This window comes from Filicampus tigris, chromosome 5 (genome assembly GCF_054856515.1).
Source record: "Filicampus tigris isolate MCC_2025a chromosome 5, RoL_Ftig_1.0, whole genome shotgun sequence".
Classification (NCBI taxonomy): Eukaryota; Metazoa; Chordata; class Actinopteri; order Syngnathiformes; family Syngnathidae; genus Filicampus; species Filicampus tigris.
Window position 1 is genome coordinate 9,252,439 of NC_141221.1, and position 20,753 is coordinate 9,273,191.

Consider the following 20,753-nt stretch of genomic DNA (forward strand, 5'->3'; position numbering starts at 1 on the left):
CCGTGACAGACTTTTTGAACATGATGGAAAGTATGACTGCTATGTAAACCATAGAAGAAAATAGTACTTCGTCTTCTACTACTACTGTAAGTGAATCAGTAAAATGTTGTAATATTGGCAATTTTTTCGCAGAGGATAAAGAATATATACTTGTGAGCATTGTTATATTAGCTGTTTACATGTGTTACCCCATAATTTGAACTCAAATATCTGCTGCTTAAAGGGTTCTAAAACTATGACTATAAATACTATCAATCACAAACAATGCCGTGAGCAATCCAATTCAATTTTCCATTATATTTTAACATTAACATAATTATTAAGCGCACCTCTCTTAAAGCAAGACATAATATAGCTACACATAAAACAAAGGGAATTACACTTGTATTTAAAACATATACATAGCCTTGTCTTTATTTAATTGGCATTACGTATTGTATGTTTTTATAAAGTAGGCTACAATATCATAGAGTGCAGTTTAGATGATTAATAACCGCTTCAGAAGACCACTTTCAATATTTTGTCAATGTAGACGATGCAACATTTCCAATATTTTAGGGGACACTCAGCTCCAGGCAGGCATTAGTTGTGTTTTCATAAACTTGGTGAAATCTTCTCAGCATAACATCAACTCTGATGTGTTTGGTCATCTGAAGAACGCTCCCATATCACTGTTTGATGTTCTTGGAACAGAATTTTGAAGGGGAAAACCCACATATCTGTTTCAACACACTCTTTAAATGCTGATCAATTGTGCAATTTGGCAGAGTTTAATTTGGGAAAGTAAACCAAATCAAACTGGAAGTGATATATTTACGTTTTCACACTCAAGACAACTCAATTTCATTTCTAAGATTAGATGGATGAGGGAAATTAATCCTTTACGGAGCACAAAGCTGAAATAAAATAAGTGAAAATAAAAGTAAGCAAGATAAAAACATTATTCATATAAAGGGAAAATAAACTTAAAATACAAATAAATAAATCAGAAAAAAAATCTTGATTAAAGGAAGGACACTTTTGACGATAAATTAAAAATTCGATTGAAAAAAAATACTGAAATAAATCAGAATGCTCCCAGTTGAAAAAAATAAACAAAATGAAAAAAATAAATACAATTTAATTAAAGTAGAACACTTGTTAGCCTGAACTAAAAATGAAATGAAAACAAAAAAAAAATCAGAATACTTTATTGAGTCCAAGTGGAAATTTGTCAAAATAAAATGAAATTCAATCAGAATTCTTTTTTGATGTCAGAATAAAGCAAAAATAAAACAATGGTTCAACTTAAAAAAAAACCCAATATATTTATTCACCACCCCAGGCCTTAACATCTTCCCCCAAGTGGTCCCACCTAACCGAAAATGATCCTACTTTAAAAAGGAAGTCAAACAAACATTTTTTTCAAGAATATATTCTATGCAGGCCCACTAGTTGAAACAAGGCATTCTGATAAATATTGCATTTGTGGAATAAGAGTTAATCCACCCGTTTTTAGCCATCTCTAGGGGCGGCCATTTTGTCACTTTTGTCAGCTGAAAATGACATCACAGTTCCTCAGGGCTCAGGCAACGACCAATCACGACTCACCTGTTTTCTGAAGTTGAGCCGTGATTGGTCGTTACCTGAGCCCTGAGCATTTGTGATGTCATTTTCAGTCGACAGAAGTGACAAAATGGCCGCCCCTGAGATGGCTAAAAAGGGGTGGATTTTGCTGCTTAACTCATATTCCACAAAAGCAATATTAATCAGAATGCCGTGTTTCAACTAGTGAGCTTACATAGAACATATTCTTGAAAAAATATGTTTGGGTTGATTTCCACTTTAAATATATGACCATACGGAAACATTTATCACTTACATTAGTTCAAATGTAGACTGACGAGTGGTGGATTTTGGTGGAACACTTTGTCCCTGCTGTGACATTCCAGCGAAGGTCACCAGTGGCCTCATTACAGCTAAAAATAGACCTCATTGTTTGTCTACTTTTTTTGTTGGGTCTTCAGTTCCGGGCTTGGTATTCTATTAAGCACTCTAAACACATTTGCGCAAAAATGCTAACAGTGATAGCCGCCAAATTCAAAAGTGCTGGTTTGTTGCCGCTTATGCAGTAACGATGTGCAAACGCAGCAGGTTAAAAGTTCCAGGGTGTGTGAGGTTTGCATGGACATTCACACGGAAACATGCATGCTGTTTCCTGATGTCACAGCCTCTTTCCCAGGCTCTTGAGGAATTTGCTTTGAAAACAAAAACAAAAGAGGAAAAAATGGCAGAGGTGGCAAAAGTACTCACACCAGTGGTATACAAAAGGTTGGTTTGTGTGTGTGTGGGGGGGCTTGCAGGGGCCCCAGGTATCCCCCTGTGAGGGACATCCCCCCATCATTTATAAAGAAACGATAGGAAGGGGCATCCATCCAAGATCTATATCGACAGCGAATAGCAAAATCTTCTTTTCATATCATAGCATATCATATCATAGCTCACGGCACCACTGTATTTGTATTTGGTTACTTCCCATCATTGGTGTGATAAGCAAAAGGAGTGAGGCGGTTGGGGAAACTCTTGGTGAGACAGGACGGCAGGTCTCACAGAAAACCTGACTGCAGTTACTGAACGAACAAACAACTCTCGCTAGGCCCAATAAACACGCTGTCACACAGTCAGCATTTGCTCAGTCATGAGCTACACACACATCATGTGGGAAACTGATTGAGCGTCTGATAAGCGTCGAGGAGGTGTGAACCTACTGATGCTTAAAGATTCAACCACACACTATAAACAAACAAGTTTGAAAATTAAACCTGTACTAATGGTCCTGGGACTGTTTTGCTGCATACAGGAAAAACAAGAGCTTCTAGGCTAACTCTGTTTAGATGCAAAAATTAAGCATACAAGGAAAATACTGCGTCGTTTTGTGAAACACAAAGGAAGCTCATTTATGTGTTTCTGGAGCTGTTTGCATCAAACACCTCAGGGAAAATTTCAGCTTCTTGGCAAGTCACATAAAATTTTCCAAATGCTAAACTGAAGCATCCAATGTAAAAAACAACACTATGCTTGATGTAAAAGACAGAGGAGGCTAGATTATGGTTAGGGTTATTTTGAGGGTTCAACATGAGTGTCTTTTTTTTTTATCTGTGGTTGAAAAAAGTCAATATTGAGTACCTAATGTTTTGTTTATGACAATTGAGGTGATTATCTGTTCAAAACCTGCAATCAACCACTTTTTCCGAAGGATTTTGTTATACCACCCAGCTTCATTTGTGCTCCCACAAATGTGCTGTGCATGTCTGTACGTGCGTGTCTTCATTAGTATTGCGATATTTAAGCAGCCTGTGAATTGTATGGCAAGCTGAGCCTTAAATAGATGTTTGCTTTAACAACAGGCTCAGGAGTAGTGAGCACAGGACTATCATTTATCTGTTTTGGAAAGTGAAAGCTCAAGTTTTTCTATGACAGTTTAACAAATTAGCTTCTTTTTTACTTTTAAAGCTAATAGCTAACCTAGAGGCATAGGCTGTAACATAGGCTAATATTGCAACATTTTTTTTTTTTTTACTTTTTGTTAGACCCACAGTGGAAGGGTTTATTTTGGATATTTTGAGGCTACTGTGGTGTATTAGAGTCCATCTGTGTTGCTGGACGAAATAAAAATAACACTGCGTGAGCACTTACTGCTTCGTTAGCTTTCGCGTGCTAACTGATCGCTACCTAGCTAGCTAGCTAACAGCCAACTGGTTTTATTTAGGTGTTCTGGGTCCTGTTTTTATTCACATTCATGTTGTCTCAGGCCAGTTTTGTGAACAAAGGAATTTAGACTGCTGTTAGCCTTTTGTTGCCATCCACCTTGATAGCTGCCTACTATTTATTTATTTATTTGTTTTTTGGGGGTGTTTTGGGCCTGTTTTTGCTCTTGCTCCTGTTGACTTGGTAGCACTCTCATCTGGAGCTGGTACTTCTTTGTATATTTTTTGTCAGAGCTGGGCATCGCCTATCCGTCACTAAGTTCCCGTCTGTATTTCCGGCCAACCCATGTGGTCCCAGTCCGTACTTCGTTAAGTATAATTTTTTAATACAAACGAGTTTAGACAGCTATGTTATCTGTTCCTGTGACCTGATAGGTACGCAGCTTCCAGATAGCCCCAAGCTACTAGCTGGTAAGTGGTTTTATTTTTGTGTTTTGCTCCTGTTTTCATTCCTGTTCCCATTGGCTTGATATGACTCTCACCTGGAGCCGGTTCTCATCATATTTTTGTCAAGCAAAGTCTGTTGACTGTTACACTACCATCCTGTGCTAGCTAGTTGATAGGTAGACAGGCGTTCAGTTGTTTCAAATATAATTAATGTCAATGGAAAATGTTGCCCTACGACCCTTGTGAGGATAAGCGGTATAGATAAGGGATGGATGGATGGAAAATGTTGCTTAGTGTGAAGCTCGGCGGGACCGCTGTAGTTAAATGACATTTAATCTGGCTCACAGTGCGTTTATAAACCATCAAGTCCCATTAAGGTGTGTGAATTTCCCTTTTCTTTCCTTCACGCCCTCATGAAGCTTCACAGGTGCTGCATTGTCTTGCCCAGAGAACTCTTGCTTTCCTGCCCCTTTGTGTGCCGTGCTCTGTCACGGGTTCTCATGCAGACATTAAATGCAGTACCACCAACAACGAGAGTTAATCCTCACCCTTCCTTTCCTCTCCCCACGACAATTATGAGATTATTCACACAAACAAGCTCACACACATTCACACACATCTATGGAACTTTCATTTACAGTGCAGAGGCATCAAATGTTAGAATAATAAACCATAGAGCATCAAAGTCATCACAATTTTTCCAAAAAATGTTTTCCCTCCACAGTGGGAAAGGAGACAGGGGAAAGATATTTATGTGTATTTTGCATCTGGGAACAGACGGAAAGTCTCTACTCTTTGTCCAAGTTATGACCTTACAAAACAGGCTCAAATATGGAGATATTTAATTCATGTGACTGGGCTGCAAGTATTTACACCCAATCCTATAAGAATGATGATGACGGTGAAAATATTAGACAAAATATTGGAGAAAAAAAGAATACAATATATATATATATATATATATATATATATATATATATATATATATATATATATATATATATATATATATATATATATATATATATATATATATATATATATATATATAAAATAAATGTCATAATAAATATAATGAAATATAAATATAATCAAATACCAACATTATGACAAAAATATCAGAATATCTAAAAAACAAAGGGGGAAACAAGAATTAGAAAAACAGGACAGAATATTAGACAAAATCTACAAAAGGTTGACAATACAAAAATATTATGAAATAATAAAAAACATTAGAAACAAAATGCTAAATAAGAAAATATTTCCCAACAAATATCATATGACTAAAGGCTGTTGTTGAGATATGAAGCATCCCATGACCAATTATTTCCTGTGCTTTACCGACTAAGCTAATTGAGCACAGGCAGCCAATTGAACATCATAGCACTACTTTTATGTCTGAAGCAGCTGCTTCCCGATATTGTGGCACCCCGACCTTGTCCACACAATGCCTGGGCGACCAGTCGCAGCAGGCTAGCGCTTCTCCCAACTCTACTAGCAGGCAAGAGTAGCGGGAGGTTCCAGAGAGCCGGGCATGTTTTTGAACGTGGAATCACAAACAGGAAGCTTTGCTGGACAGTCGCACAGAGCCACTTCCTCCTTTTGTTTACGGCTCGGCTTGAGTAAAAGCTACACGTTCGAGGTTTGTCACTGTGGCGACTGTTTTGTCCCTGTTAGTTGCTTCTTTGCTAACTAGGTCAAATTAGGATCTTCCTTATTTCAAGTCTAATCGAGTCCTTGTGGAGTCCACCAATACGTAAGGCAAAAAAATCTAATATGTAAGCAGTAGTTGGCGCTATACTGTGGCATTTTGACACATCTGCATCAGAAAGAAAGGTCTTTAGTCATAACTTTTTCGTTTTCATTGCATTAAATGAAATTGTATTCATCAAAAGTAGTAGAGGCCGATAAGTATTGAAAGAGTGACGACTCGTACAAGTATGGGTCTGAAAAAAACTGGTATAGAACATCCCTAATCTGAAGGCACCACTGTAGTTGGAAATCCCCAAACACAGCTCTCCCTCCAGTCCTCCATATTGCCTCTTCCTGTCTGTCTGACATTTGTTGTCATTAGATTTCTGCTTCTGAGCATCCCCAGCCTCTCTTTGTGTTCTATATATCTTTTTATACCCTCTCCCACACATCCAAAATTCCCATGGCACTGTTTGAACAGCTTCATTATTTTCCATTTCCTTCTTTTGCTGTTCTTACGAAACTAGCTAAAAAAGTTACAGTGAAAAACTTGTATGATGTCACGGGACGAGGTCCATTTTCACTCAGATTGAGTCAGATTTTAGTTCCCTCCATAAAAACATCAGGACCTCGCCCCACTTTTTTTCCTCACGCATTTATAAAACATTAGACTGTGGCCCATAACAGGAAATGGGAGGAAGGAAAGGTTAAAGTATGAGCTGCCATTTGTGTTTATTCGGGGCCTTGTGCTTTAACTGCGGGACAAATCGATGTGTTTGGAGTTGCTATTCATATGGTAGATTTTGATGATTTGAATGAACTGAATTAGAGGGCTCCGGTATTAGAAACAGATCTCAGTATGATGCAGTGCACCAAGTTTCCTCGACTGCATGTGTCTCCTGCGCAAATTTGACCGAGTGTTTTTAATCTTAAACCTTAACGCTAAACCTCCCTCTTATGGGTAAATACAGAAAGTGTCTGGGTAAGTAACACCAACCTGGGTAAATAACACCAACCTTTTTCCATTGAACCTGCTCCATAGGTACATTTGTAAAACGAAATAACAGACTCTTCTGTAATAAAATGAAATTGTGGTAGGCTACAACGCTAAGAGTACTTATTTCTCCGAAAAAAATTACATACTTCTTTGCTTTTCTGCGCTTCATGAAGTAGTGTCAGAGCGGAAACAAACTGATGTTAGCCATACTAGTTAGCTAGTAAGCGAGTTATCTGTCGCATTAGCAAGTCTATAGTATTTATTTCACTTACTGTAGACAACTAGCATAACCGGTTGCAAACATTCATTTCAAGACAGCGTTATGGACATATATTAACATTGTAACATTTCCTTGTTGAATTTCTTGATGTGTTGCGTAAAACCGTGGCACAATCGTAAATGTGATATCATATTGAAAGTATTGCCTAAGCAATTTTTGCATATCCTTCCTCTGCCGAGCCCCGGTACACAAAAAAATTCCCAAAAGAGCCAACTTTTTTCAACAAGAGGAAAACCCCCAACAACGTGACTGGGGAGTGGTCGTGTCACTTTGCCAACACTCGCCACTCAAAAAACAAAACCAAAAAAAAACCAGCTCATAAGTCTGATGGAAAGTTTAAGCAGCAAGTGAGGCATTTTAAAACCGCAGTATACCGTGAAACCGGTGTCCAGTTCAGGTGTGGCTATGCATGTTTCTACAAAGCAGTACAATTCAAGGTGAATTTGGGAGAGTTTCAAATTTTCACATTTCACATTTTCTCACATTCAAGATATACTTGGCCTCTCGCACCTTCTCCCCGTCAGAAGCCGCCTCCTTTCCCTTAACCACCGGAAAGCAGGAGCCAAAAACCCTCGCCTGTGTTTCCTCACAATGGGCAGCAGCAGAATGTACAATCCAACAGTAAAGTCACTGGACCCTCCTCCTCCTTGATAAGAACAATACAGACAGACCCGGATGCATTAATCTGTGTGTGAACCACTCAGGAAATAATAGGACCGTAATACAATGGCCTATTTTCCGTCCCTCAGGTATTTTTTTTGTGTGTGCTTTGGACACCATATTCACAAGAATTCTGACTTCTGAAGTGTCCTGTATGCTTAAAAATAATAATAATAATTTTTGATAAAGACAATGACTATCTATGGCAGATGATAACGTTTGTCATTACTGCAGTATCTGATGATCTCTAATCTAGTGGTTCTTAAATTGTTTTTTAAGAGCCCTTGTGACCATGTCGAATTATCCTTGAGCAAGATACTGATGCCATCAGTAGGTGAATGTGAACTCGGTGTGAAGTGCTTTCGATTGTCTTAATTGGTGGAAAAGCGGTATACAGGTGAAAGACCAAAGAACAAGACCATCTAGAAGCAACTTCGGAACCTTTTTCGGGAGTGTCAATTATTTGCAGATTTTTCCCGCCCACGTTATTTTGAAACAGAAAATCAGGAGAACCTCAGGGGAAAACCGTGTAAAATTCATACTGCTGACCATACGGCATGTGTCTTAATCTTTGCGGATGTTCGCCTGCAAATGTTGTCCCACTAATAATAGTACCACAAGGGATGCGAGGCCGCAGAGGTCAACTTTTTCCGCGGTCCTCACAGTTCATTACAAGCCTGTGAATCTCTGAGTAGTCAACAAGGACGTATGCTGTAATTAGAAGCTGCTCTCGCTTGACCGTGGAGGCCATTTGTTTTGGAGTGTTCAGCACCCGTTGTATCACTTCCAGGCGAACCCATAACCAAATGTTTTCGGGATCATCTTCAGGGGAAGTTTAGCTGTTGATGGGTCACAGGATGAAGGGATGTAAGGTGATTTAAGTGACAGCGAAAGACTAACGCGCTGTCAAGTGGAAGACTGTGGATGTACCGTAATACAATTTTACTGCGGGGTGTGGCCGTGGGAGGCTGTGAAATCGGCAAACGTTAACAGCTCTGCCTGGACTCAACTTTGTTACCATTTTTGTTAATTTTCTAATCAGATCACTGGGAAAAAGACCAAGAGTCTGTGTAGGCCTGGGAAGGGTTTGGGGTACTGAGGAGGTCACACTGGTCAACAGCAAATTTCAATCACAGATGGCTTTATGTGTCCTTAAACGTATTTTTAACACTGATTTCAAAAAGTCTTTAGGCTCCTTTTTTTCTTGCACATCAGGTTTTTGAGATATTTGTATTTTCTGTTTTTACGTTTAACCGAAAAAAGCTTGCGCAATACAGATTTTGCCATTTGTTGTAATTTATGGCTATGACGTTTGAGAACAGCATTCCACCTGTTGCAGAGCCTAACCCTTAATTAATTAATGAATATTACCAAATAGTACATCACTATATTACATACAATATTATTGTTATTATATTATTAGTAGTAGTACCATTATGAAAACCTGATGAACTTGAGAAAATAAAAATCAGTGCAGTATTCGGAATCAGTGGGGGAAAAAAAAAATCCCCAAAGATTTACTTGAATCTGTGATTAAAACAATATTAAAAAAATGTTGACCAGTGTGATGTAGTAGTAGCACAACACTAAAGTCACACTGCCATGTCATTGCAGCACAACACCAAGCAGCCACGGGGACAGGCAAACAAAAAGCAGGAATGGCCAAGGCAGAACCTGTAGTCAAAGACAGAAGACTGAGGTGACTACCAGGAAAACAACGAGGCAGGAAAGTCAGTCGGCAATGTGAGATCAATCCAAAGAAGAGAAGAAGAGTGATAATGAGTCTTGCGTGAGCGCAAAAGAACTGTCTGGCAGACTGAGTAAGGAGAGGCTTAAAGGATCAACCCAAACATATTTTTTTCAAGAATATGTTCCCAGCAGGCCCACTGGTTGAAACACAGCATTCTGATTAATATTGCGTTTGTGGAATATGAGTTAGGCAGCAAAATACACCCCTTAATCCACCCGTTTTTAGCCATTTCAAGGGGCGGCCATTTTGTCACTTCTGTCTACTGGAAATGACATCACAACTGCTCAGGGCTGGAAATGACAACACAAGTGCTCAGGGCTCAGGTAACGACCAATCACAGCTCACGGAAGCTGAGCCGTGATTGGTGGTTACCTGAGCCCTGAGCAGTTGTGATGTCATTTTCAGTCGAAAGAAGTGACAAAATGGCCGCCCCCGGAGATGGCTAAAAACGGGTGGATTAACTCACGGATGCAATATTTATCAGAATGCCTTGTTTCAACTAGTGGGCTTGCATAGAACATATTCTTGAAAAAAATATGTTCTGGTTGACTTCCGCTTTAAATAGTGACTGATTGCTGATTAGAAGCACCTGTGCGCAGAGTGGCTAATGAGACGGGTGTGGCTGACTGCCAGAGTGAAGCAATGACGAGGTGAATCTATGAGAGCACACAGGTAAAACAATGGAGTTGAATTGTGACAGTATTGCAAGTTGCCCTGTTGTTATCCTTTCTTGTAAAATGTAACCAAACATTCGAGCGTTGGGCGTCATCTTTCTTGCTAGTAAATAACGTTGCTACGCAACGTATGTGGTGATGTCATTCGTTCCAACTGGAATAGAGAGGTTCCGGCTCTACTGCATTTCCCACAATGCATTGCCGGTGGACATATTGAAAGGCAAGCCCTGCGAACAAAGCAACATTTGTCTTTGGTCATGCCTCGTATGTGGGTCATTGTTGTCTGTCATAGTCAGGGGCGAAAAGGCGGGAAAGTTTTCTTAACACTTCAGAAAATCATAACAAACCAGGGATTTTATGCCCACCCCGAAAAAAAGCGAATAACGAAGAGACTTTGGCTGTCCACACCTCCTTTTCACCGTGGTCGACTGGTGTTCCGCGGACTGGTCCCAAGTTGACCGCGGGGGGAAGTATAGGGAGAAATGAGAGAAAAAAAAGATTTGTGTATGTGTGTGTGTGTGTGTGTGTTTGTTTTAACATTATATATTTTCTGTTGGCGTACACTGAACCCCAAGCATCATATCAGTCTCACGTCCACAAAAAAGTATTTAAAAATAAATAAATAAAAAAGTAGGTCACTTTTAACCTACGGTGGCGCATGATCTGCATCACAGGAAGGTGTTAGCGGTCAGTAGTCTGCAATTGCAATCTTGTGATCAGAGCTGTTGAGATGTTTTGTTTATTCTCATTCAAAGCTTGTTTGTTTGATCTGCAATGCACCGATGGCACTGGCAAAGAAAGAGGCGAAGTTACCTACCACTACAGTCAACTGCATGGGATTGTGGGATATCTTACTATTTTTAGCACAAAGTTCAAATCCCTCTTTTGATAAGGGAATCATTTACAAAAACAGCAAAGGATGCCAAGGAATTGAAGCTCTGGAAACCGCCTCTCAACAACAACCGGTTTTCGATTCCCATCCCTACTCACATTTTAAAAACTGGTTAAGGTGTTAAAAATCGGTATATGTGTATCTCGCTTTAGGTGTAAAAAGTCTTTATGCGTGTATCAGGCTTTGCATACATGTCTGGACATGTCGCACATTCATACTTGCTGTTGGTTGAGCACACACAAACACACACACACGCACACACAAACACACAGCCACTCATGAGAAGATCTGTATGCAAAGTGATTTTTTTTATGCGCCTTTTCACATTCTTCGCCTCAAGGTGTGATTGTAGGGGAATGTGGCGGTTTAATTGACAAAATTCCCTTCAAATTGACAAAACAACATTTGCTTTAATGCAGCGTTGTATTTTTCCTTTTTAAAAACTTAACCGTATGGACACAAAAAAAAAAAGAAAGCATGATCCAGAAGTCCTCACGACTCCGAAAAGCTCTGAAAAAACACAACACAAGCACCACCTTGCACATCTTAAATTTCATTGCCGAAACGAACCGAAGTTTAAGAAAAGAAGATTTGTTCACCCGTGTCAAAGTAATGTGTTAAACATAGACAGCGTAACATTAAACCCAGCTGGATGAAATTAATCAGGTCTTTAATCTGGACTGATACCCAGTCATGCGTTGCTTATTAAATAATGACGGCCACTGTATTGGCGTGAACAGACTGTGCTTTGGTGCTTCTGACCCAAACAAACCCCCGCGCAGCTGTCTGTGCTTGTAAAGCTGATAAAGTAGAACAGGTTTTCTCCATCTGCGCTGGGCCAGTTGTGGGCATAGACCCCGAAGCCCCCCGGGTTCAAACAATGAGGAGGAAATCAAGACAAATCCTGTTTACCCGCCACCTCACAATGCCAAAGAGTAAACACGTTTTGGGCCTCGGTCACAATGGGCAACGAGCACAATGGAGTAGTTATGTGAACAAAAACCTTAAAATGTCTTCTCATGTCTGAAGACTTACAAGAGGATTATTGTCCTCTGGGGTCAATATCCAGAGGTGGTACTTACAATATGTACTTTATTAGAAGAACAGACACTTGTGTAAAAAAAGACTGGTAAAAGTAGAAGTACTCAGTAAAAAAAAAAAAAAAAAAGGTACATAATCTGAAATATATTACTGTTGATTATGTATACATTAATGCCCATTTTGATTAATTATTTAAAACAAAATCTACTTAAAGCGGAAGTCAACCCAAACATAGTTTTTTAAAGAATATGTTCTATGCAGGCCCATATTGTGTTTGGGGAATATGAGTTAAGCAACAAAATCCTCCTGTTTTTAGCCTTCCGTGGGGGCGGCCATTTTGTCACTTCTGGCGACTGAAAATGACATCACACACCCCCAGGGCTCAAATAACAACCAATCATAGCTCAGCTTCAGAAAACAGGTGAGCCGTGATTAGTCTTTGTCTGAGCCCTGAGGGTCTGTGTCATTTTCAGTCGACAGTCGCTAGAAATGCCATCACATCAACATTTGTATCATACAGCATAAAAAAACTTGGCATGAGTGCAAAAATAACTACTGATGTTATGTTGTACTTTCAAAAAAAAAAAAAATATATATATATATATATATATATATATTCAAGTTGTAAGGATTTCACCCCTTGTACGTCTCTCGTTTTCTTATTTTGCATTTGCAGTTATGCCTAAAATTTAGAGGATCCACTGTACTACCGTTGTTGTCCGTGCATTCCCTTGGGAACCAATTTAAAACACTAAATGAGGTTACGCATTAAAATACACAAATTAATTGACCGATTGGGATCAAATCAAAAGCAGATTATGGGCTTAGTTAATATACATTTCCATGACAATACTCATATGATCTGATTAAATTGTGTTTTTAATTTGCATGAACTCAGTTTACAGCTTGGGCACATTAATGATCAATGTTTGTTGCCTTTACTGTACTTTGACAACCCTCAGGCTGTCTCAACGTCTACTTACTATTTTGGCCTCATGCAGCAGTTTTACCTGCAAGCTCATCATGTGTTACTCTGTGGTTTATACAACAAAACAGGGGCAGCTGACAGTGATAGAAGAGGCAGTTTAACAGCCTTTAATAACCGCTCAGGAAAAGTTGATTTTATTTGCTATAATAAAATCGAAATGGTCGAAATACGGCGGTGGCAAAAAAAACAAAAAAAAACTGCTTTGCTTAAGTTAAATAGAATAATTAAAAACGATTGTTTTCAGTCAGTGTGTCCATGTTCTTCTGCTTCGTACCAAATGTCATACTTTATTTTTTCCTGCAGGTAAATCATTCTTGGACGGGATTATATATTTACAATGTGTTTAAATAAGTTTCGTTGTTATTACAGTGCGTGGAAAAGGTATTTTGAGGCTGAAACTATTTTCTTTTTTTTTTTTTTAAGTGAAAATTCTGTATCGCGGGTGAATCTGGAACATAACTCCCCCGAAGACAACAAACTGAAACCTTTGGGAGGTATTTCAGACTGGCTTCACACAGCACTTGATGGGAATCTGCAGCCGCTTTGTGCTGATTCAACTAGAAAACCTTACCTCGTACCATCAGCGTTAGTTTATCAGTGTGGAAGAAGATCCTAACTGATAATCGAGTGTTTCCCAGGCTTTTATCCGTTGATGCCACAATGTTGTTGCTGGTGATGATGATGGTATTTTGGAAAGCATGTTTTGTTTTCGTGTTTTTTTTTTTCCACAGTTTCACACTGAAACACATTTAAAAGTTCTCCAAAAGTAAACTATTCAACCTTGTTGTGGTTATTTTTAGCTGATATATGAACTGTCTTTTTTCTCTAAATATGAATATGATGATTCTCCGTTGAAAACCCCAAATTTGCTAAGTTCGCAGGCATTTGTTGTGAGAGACCATCTTAAAGTAATAATTTATTTTCACTTCTGTGGTCAATTCCAAGAACCATATTTGAGCGCTTTGGCTAATTAGAGATTTAGTCATGCCAAATTAATTAAATAACCATAGGAATTAAGCCTGCAAAAAAATTATCTGAACGTTTCATGGAAATATCTGAAGAATGAAGAAAATTACAGGATTATATGACATGAAAACCAAGTCTTGTGTAACATCTTGTGTTTAGTTTTCATGGAAATTGTCACTCAATTCCAAAATTCCAAAATGCATTGTAATTTTATAACTTTTCAAAGTGCTCTTGTGTCATTGGAAATCTTATTTCAGGCAAACTAAACTATTTTAGCATAACCATTCTTAACGTTTTGCTTACATAACTCTCCCTACTAATTGCTGGAACACTTCGCGCGGCAAAAGGAACAAAAGTGTGGAGTGAAACCACTCCAGAGCCCCAGAACACAGCCCCCCCCCCCCCCCCCCCCACCCGCTATCTCTTGATCAAGTGTATGTTTGTTTGGAGGGGAAAGAAGGGAGAAATGAAGGGGGGCGGGGGGGGGGGGGGGGCACCGTGGGATCGCGCCGACCGAAGGCCCTCCTCCCCGCCTCGCCTCCCCAGATGTGAAGCTGCCAGTCGGGGTCATTTCCAGTCGGAGAAAGTGTGGCGACAACATCGCACGTTGACAACGGCGTTTAAGCTTTTGCCGTGGACCTACTCCCAACTTTTTTCCTCCTTTCTCATCACTCGTAGACAAGAAGACATTCGGATCTAAGAGCAACCCATGTGGACTTTATGTGTAAGCACTTTATAAACCTGAAGGAATGCCTATTTTCTTGGCGAAAGTAACTTTATTGTTGTGGCTGATTGGACTAGCGCGAGGTGAGTTACCCTAGCACTTAGCAAAAGTTGTCATTTTTCTTCTATGTGGACTTATTTAATGTCTTATTCTTCAGAGGACAACCTGTTGCACTATATCTGCAGTTTATGAACACTTACTGTAGGTTTCATGACTTAAGTCAGAGTTGGCCAAACTTCTTCAGCGCAATGTATTATGATTAGAAATATGCTTTGTCCCCTCACCAAAAACAACGCAGTACGTTTCCTGTTAGGAATCTTTTTCACCTGCTGTTAAGTTCCAAATTTTACCCAATTATTGATGTGTCTGTTAGCATAATATGTACATCTTATTAAAGTTGTAACTTGAGGGACAGGTGCCTAGAGCAAGGGTTCTCAAACTTTTTAATTTTCATAATCCTTGTGCCAATTAAATGTAATTGACTTGTGTAGCCCCTCAGTGCCATAGGAATTGTTGTCTATTTTGAGATGGTAAAACAAAAGTCATAGTGTTACAAAAACAAATTCACTTTTTATTTTTAAGGGAAAAAAGTGCTAATGTTATGACATTGATGTCATATTGTTTCAAGAAAAAAAGTAATCATCTTCACAAGATCTGGGTTTTTTTTCAAATATAGAATTTTTAATATATATTTTTTATTTTTGGGGGTGGGACTTTTAGATTTAAAAAAAAAATGTATATTTGTGAAAAAGTTGGAATGTTATGAGAATTTAGTCATATTTTTAAAGAACTCTGCAAGAAGAAAGACTTAAAAACAGATTTTTTATGTTCTCAATTTGAAATATTAAATAATATATATATTATGTATTTTTCTCATTTTAAAAATATTTTGCAGTTTTTAATACCTTTTTGTAAACGTTTATTTAAAAAAGATAGAACTACATTTCATAAATTTAAAAAATTTTTGTTTTTGAAAAAAAGTATTTTATTCTTGAACTAATACACTTAAAAAAAAAAAAAAGGACTCACTGTGGTATTCATGCAGGGATGTCAAATTTCTGTCATGTTGTCCATCACTATCATATCAGCTTTTAATTATCCCAAACTTAGTTAATGAGGATTAAACTCTTTAGTATGTTTGTTTTAATAAAACAGTTATCGATTGCCGCTCCCTATACTCTATTTAGGTCATTTATATGACATAATTTATTTCAAATTAATTATTCCATACTGCAGTTTGAGAACTTCTGGCCTATAGAGGGCTCCCCTACCAAACTGCTGTGACAGCTTATCATACCTACACTTGACATTTTTTAAGTTTTTGCACCTAAAGACCATTATTTTGTCCAAATTGTCCTTTCAGAACATGCACAAGTGTATTATTGTTATGACTGAAAACTTTCCCTCGACAGGCCTGAGATGCTCCATGCCCACCGAGTTGTGTTTGAACCAGGGGAGGTGTGAGGCCACTCCAGATGGCAACGGACAGTGCAAGTGAGTGCAAAAAGTCAACGTGTGAGAAATAGGGAGCGAGAGCGCGTGTCTGAGTTGAGTCATCGACAGTCAACGGAGGGTCCGTGCGTGAGCGAGCCCCTCTGCGGTCTAACTGTGGCGGCCCTGAATCTTGTTTTTGCTTTTCTTTCACCAAGCGACAGCTGGGGTCTCCAGAAGCCCGGCGGCCATTGTTCTCGGCAGCGATTAATTCTGTGTGACTAATCTGGGTGAGGCTTCCCAGAGAGGCCAGACCATCAGACCCTGTCCTCTAGACACAGACCTCTACAACCCCTCTCCCTCCTTTTCCTCTCTCTCTTGGGATTTTGTCCCTAAGTGGCCCTCAGTCTCTCTTACTCCCACTGGACAGATGGCAGAGGGTTTTCCATAGTTATGCACTCTGACTGCAGTGAAGTGCCTTCACATTAAGGGATCGTTCCAAAAAGTGCAGATTTTTCAGGGCTTTTGTTTTTCATCCACTTGTGAACATATTTTTTTGTTGTCCTTAAAGCGGAAGTCAACCCAAACATATATTTTTTTAAGAATATGTTCTATGCAGGCCCACTAGTTGAAATTCTGATTTATATTGTGTTAGTGGAATATGAGTTAAGCAACAAAATCCACCAAGTCATTTTAAACATTCAAACTACTTTAACACACATGCCAACAGAGATTACAATAGTCTTTTTGACCCCGCAGGTATTAAGTTTAAAAAGTATATTTCTGAAGTTACAGTTCTTGATCTCAGGAGGGAACATTTGCAATGCCATAATTCATATTGACACATAAGGTCAGTTGTTTTATTTAACATGAACCCAGTAAGTGCTTGGCTCCACTAGTGTGGTCAGATTGGTTCACTCACAATTCTTGCACAGCCAAAACCAGGCAGCCATCTTTGGCCTCCTGCCACATCTTAATTTGGTCTGGTTGTGTTATTCACCCTTTTTAGTCCCCAGGATACCCTGCCACCCCCCAACCAGCCCTCTCTGGCTTCACCATCTTCTCTTTGGGGGCCACAAAGCCATCATTGTGCCTCTGCTGTGTCCTCCTTCTCAGACTTCTCCAATTAAACATGGAGATGGGGCATGAGGCCCTCACTCCAAGTTTGCAGTTTCAAAAGGGATTTTTGCGGCTTTACAAAGATTAGCGCGAGTGTGTTTACTACAGTATGTAACCAGGTTTTCCATCTGGATTGATTTGTCTTTTGTGGAAACATAACCCTTGATTTTTACGCAGGGATTTTTAAAAATGATTTTTTTGCACAAAATGGTATACAGTTTCACTATACTCTGCTAAAGCAGTATTAAAGTCACAATTACAGAGAATATTTATTATGCTATTACATTATTATTTATATTATATATTTCAACAAAATGATCAGTTTTGATAGCACAATTTTAAAAGGTTGTAGCTTGAAAATGGTTAGAGATAGTGGCATACTGTAAATGTTGCTTAGTGCAATTTTGCTACTTTGACGCTTCAAGGATTTTAAATGCATAAATACAGCGCTTTGGTAGCGACTTGACTTGCTTGATTTTATTTTATTTTTTTCACAGTGACTTGGGACTTGCTTGAGACTAGAAGGTTATGACTCTAGACTTACTTGTGACTTGCACATATGTGACTTACTCCCACCTTTACTCAAAACCAAAATCAAGGGCCCTTTCTATTGATGTCTTGTCACTAGGCCTGCAACTTGTATACTAAAAAAATCATGATTCTGTATTTTTTGTCATGCTTGGGTTCACATTCCATACTGTTAGGAAACAAATCGTCTCTTTCGGAAAGTGCAATATCAGTAGATTGTCTTCTTTGAACTAGCAATACTAGAGGACTAAAAATAAGCCGATGTTGGCTTCGACCGCTACGCTGGTAGCATGTCTTCTTCGTAATAGAGTTTTATTATAATTCTAAGTGTTATCGCTTTGATGTTGTATTTTTGGGAACATATAAGTTAAAATAAGAAAAGAGGCGAAGTGGTGAACATACAGTACCTATTGAGCAGAAATGTTGCTAATTCTGCGCTGCTTCTGAATCCTTTGCTCTGCTTCTGTTTGCTAGTCTCCTGCCCAGTTGTTAGTAAATGAGGGATGGCCATTTTTATCCCCAATAGACGGATGTTCCAACATAGCTTCCGCAATGCTCCTGACGCCCAGAAACGTTTGTTTAAAAAAAACACTCAAAGTTGTAGGAGACATTACATACACGTTACTGTGTGCATTTTGAACCCAGGCGTCATGCCAAGGTCAAGTAAGCGGGATTGGATGCTTCACTTACCTACTTGACATTCCATGCCATAAATACCATCTCCCCCTTGTATCTGCGCTGGCACTGACTGACATTTATCTGCAGAAGAAGTGAGCTGAAGGCCTTCTGGTTTATCGTCAAGTTGTTTCTGCAGCCATTTTTTAGGATTTAAGTCTGAGCTGTGCGGTGGTTGTGTGGGGATACTGCATTTAGAAATCAAAGATGCTGATGGCAGCGGTTAATTGGTAGTTATACTTGATGCTTATCAAAGTTGCTTTAGTTGCACTGATGCAATAAATTATGTATGTGGGATAGCCGTGAAACATATTTCTAGAGTTGTGGACATCAGTTGTCACCTCAGTTTTTAATCAAACATTTAGTACATACATGGCCGCTTTCATTCTAAACCGAGATTACAATTAGCTGCAATATAATTCCAAAGATGGTTTGAAACTGATCTTTTGTTGTCTTCTCATCTGTTTACTTAAAGGGATTAGAGAGCCGATACGGTCTATTTTTCAATAACAAGCTCAATTTATGTATTTTTCATTTTTTTTATCAGGAAAATGATATTAGCTTGCACTTGAACTTTTATCAATTTGTTTTGGAGAAATCGGTACAAAACTAATGTGTTCAGGAACGCCTACAATAAATGAGCAATTTGACCTCACCCCCTCCCCTCCCTCCATGCCTTGTGTGACGTCACGGCTCAGATTCAGAGAACAGGTCAGCCGTGATTGGTCGTTGTGAGCAGTTGTGATGTCATTTTCAGTCGACAGAAGACAAAATGGCCGCCCCCAGAGATGGCTAAAAACAAGTGAATTTTGCTATATTCCACAAATGCAAAATTAATCTGGATGCCGTGTTTAAATTTGTGGGCCTGCTGGGAACATATTCTTGAAAAAAATATGTTTGGGTTGACTTCAACTTTAAGGAGTCCCTGAACCAAAACGGTTTTAGAACACTTGTTGCAGAATAGAGCACCTGGCTTCTTCCCTCACCTGATTTCATTTATTCTTTGGATGTGTGACGCATGACGTCTTCTTAATCGTGTATTTTTTTATGGCATATTACAGCACAATACTGACAAGTGAGATGGGGCTTTTCATGTTTGCGTCCACATGCCAGGTTGATGTTCTTCTCCGATAACAACCGGGGCCATTAATTCCGTGCTGGCATGTGCAGTGAATGCTCAATATACCACTTCAATGAAAGTGAGCCCTTGTCTGTCCAGTTCTGCTGACTCCTCAATGGCACTTCTGTTTGCTGTGGTCAGAAGAGTCTCTCTATAGCCCCCCCCCCACCGACCCCCATATTGACACACACCTCCATTGAGTCAGGAAATGGTCTCAAAGTGACTCGAGGGGAGAAAAGGTGTCATATCTCATCATATGATCACACAATGGGGAAACACCACGGCCTTTTTTTTTTTTTTTTACATGGCTGTCGCCATGTCTGATTCTCTTGGGCGAGAGTTTTGATGTAGAGTAGGCTGATTGGGCCGACTGGAGCCTCAACACAGGGGATTAGTGATATTATAAATTCCCCGGTTGCCAAGACTAATCTCCCCGATCCCCGACGGCTTCACTGTGATGAGTGACAGTCGGTTGTTTTTTTTCCCCCTCGTCGTTGGACGACCTGTCTGCGGGTTGGAGGGCAGAAGGACGTGACGACTTGAGGTTTTGCTTCATACACAAACTGGCTGACATTGACACCAAGGTGACTATTTTTTTCTGGCTGTGTAAGGCAGGGTAAAGGCATACCAACAACTGAGCCGTATTTAAGCATTTTCCCTCCCTCGCAATCAAGCTCAACAAAGGCCTTCTTGAACTTCTCTATAACAGGGGCTCTAACCTTTTGTGTCCAGGGGAGAACTTTTTCCAAAAACCCTTTCATAATTCAATTATCAATTGAACACAATGACCATGGGTATCCCTGGACCCCAAAGGCTACTGCTTGTTGTCGAAATGTACACTCACTTTCCGTCATTTACATGTTCGTGGTCGCTGCTGGGCTGAAATTTCGTTTGTCTTAATGTTTTCAGTACAAGTAGATTCTTGGTCGTCTCCACATTGTCTGTTAATTTTATGCATTATCGTTCAATTTAAAGTGTTGAAAATAACAGTAAGATGATGTGTTTTTTTTTGTTGTTTTTTTTTAATTTCCTGAAATGTAGTCATTTTGAAGATGCAGGGATTCTGCCTGACAGCTTTCCGCA

General features: G+C 39.2%; 1 protein-coding gene across 4 annotated transcripts in view; it reads left to right on the top strand.

Moving 5' to 3' along the window:
- Nucleotides 1–20,753, top strand: part of LOC147147184 (neurogenic locus notch homolog protein 1-like) — a 73,352-nt gene that overhangs the window by 5,175 nt on the left and 47,424 nt on the right. The window contains exons 2-4 of one of the 4 annotated variants that reach the window (XM_086029791.1): nt 9,377–9,582; nt 10,112–10,184; nt 16,210–16,291. In XM_086029791.1, the coding sequence (XP_085885917.1) occupies nt 16,224–16,291 (68 nt within the window). In that variant the 5' untranslated portion in view covers nt 9,377–9,582; nt 10,112–10,184; nt 16,210–16,223. Of the gene's footprint in view, nt 1–9,376; nt 9,583–9,981; nt 10,185–14,577; nt 14,881–16,209; nt 16,292–20,753 lie in introns of those variants that run through there. The other 3 variants (XM_086029792.1, XM_086029790.1, XM_086029789.1) reach the window with 3 other exon arrangements.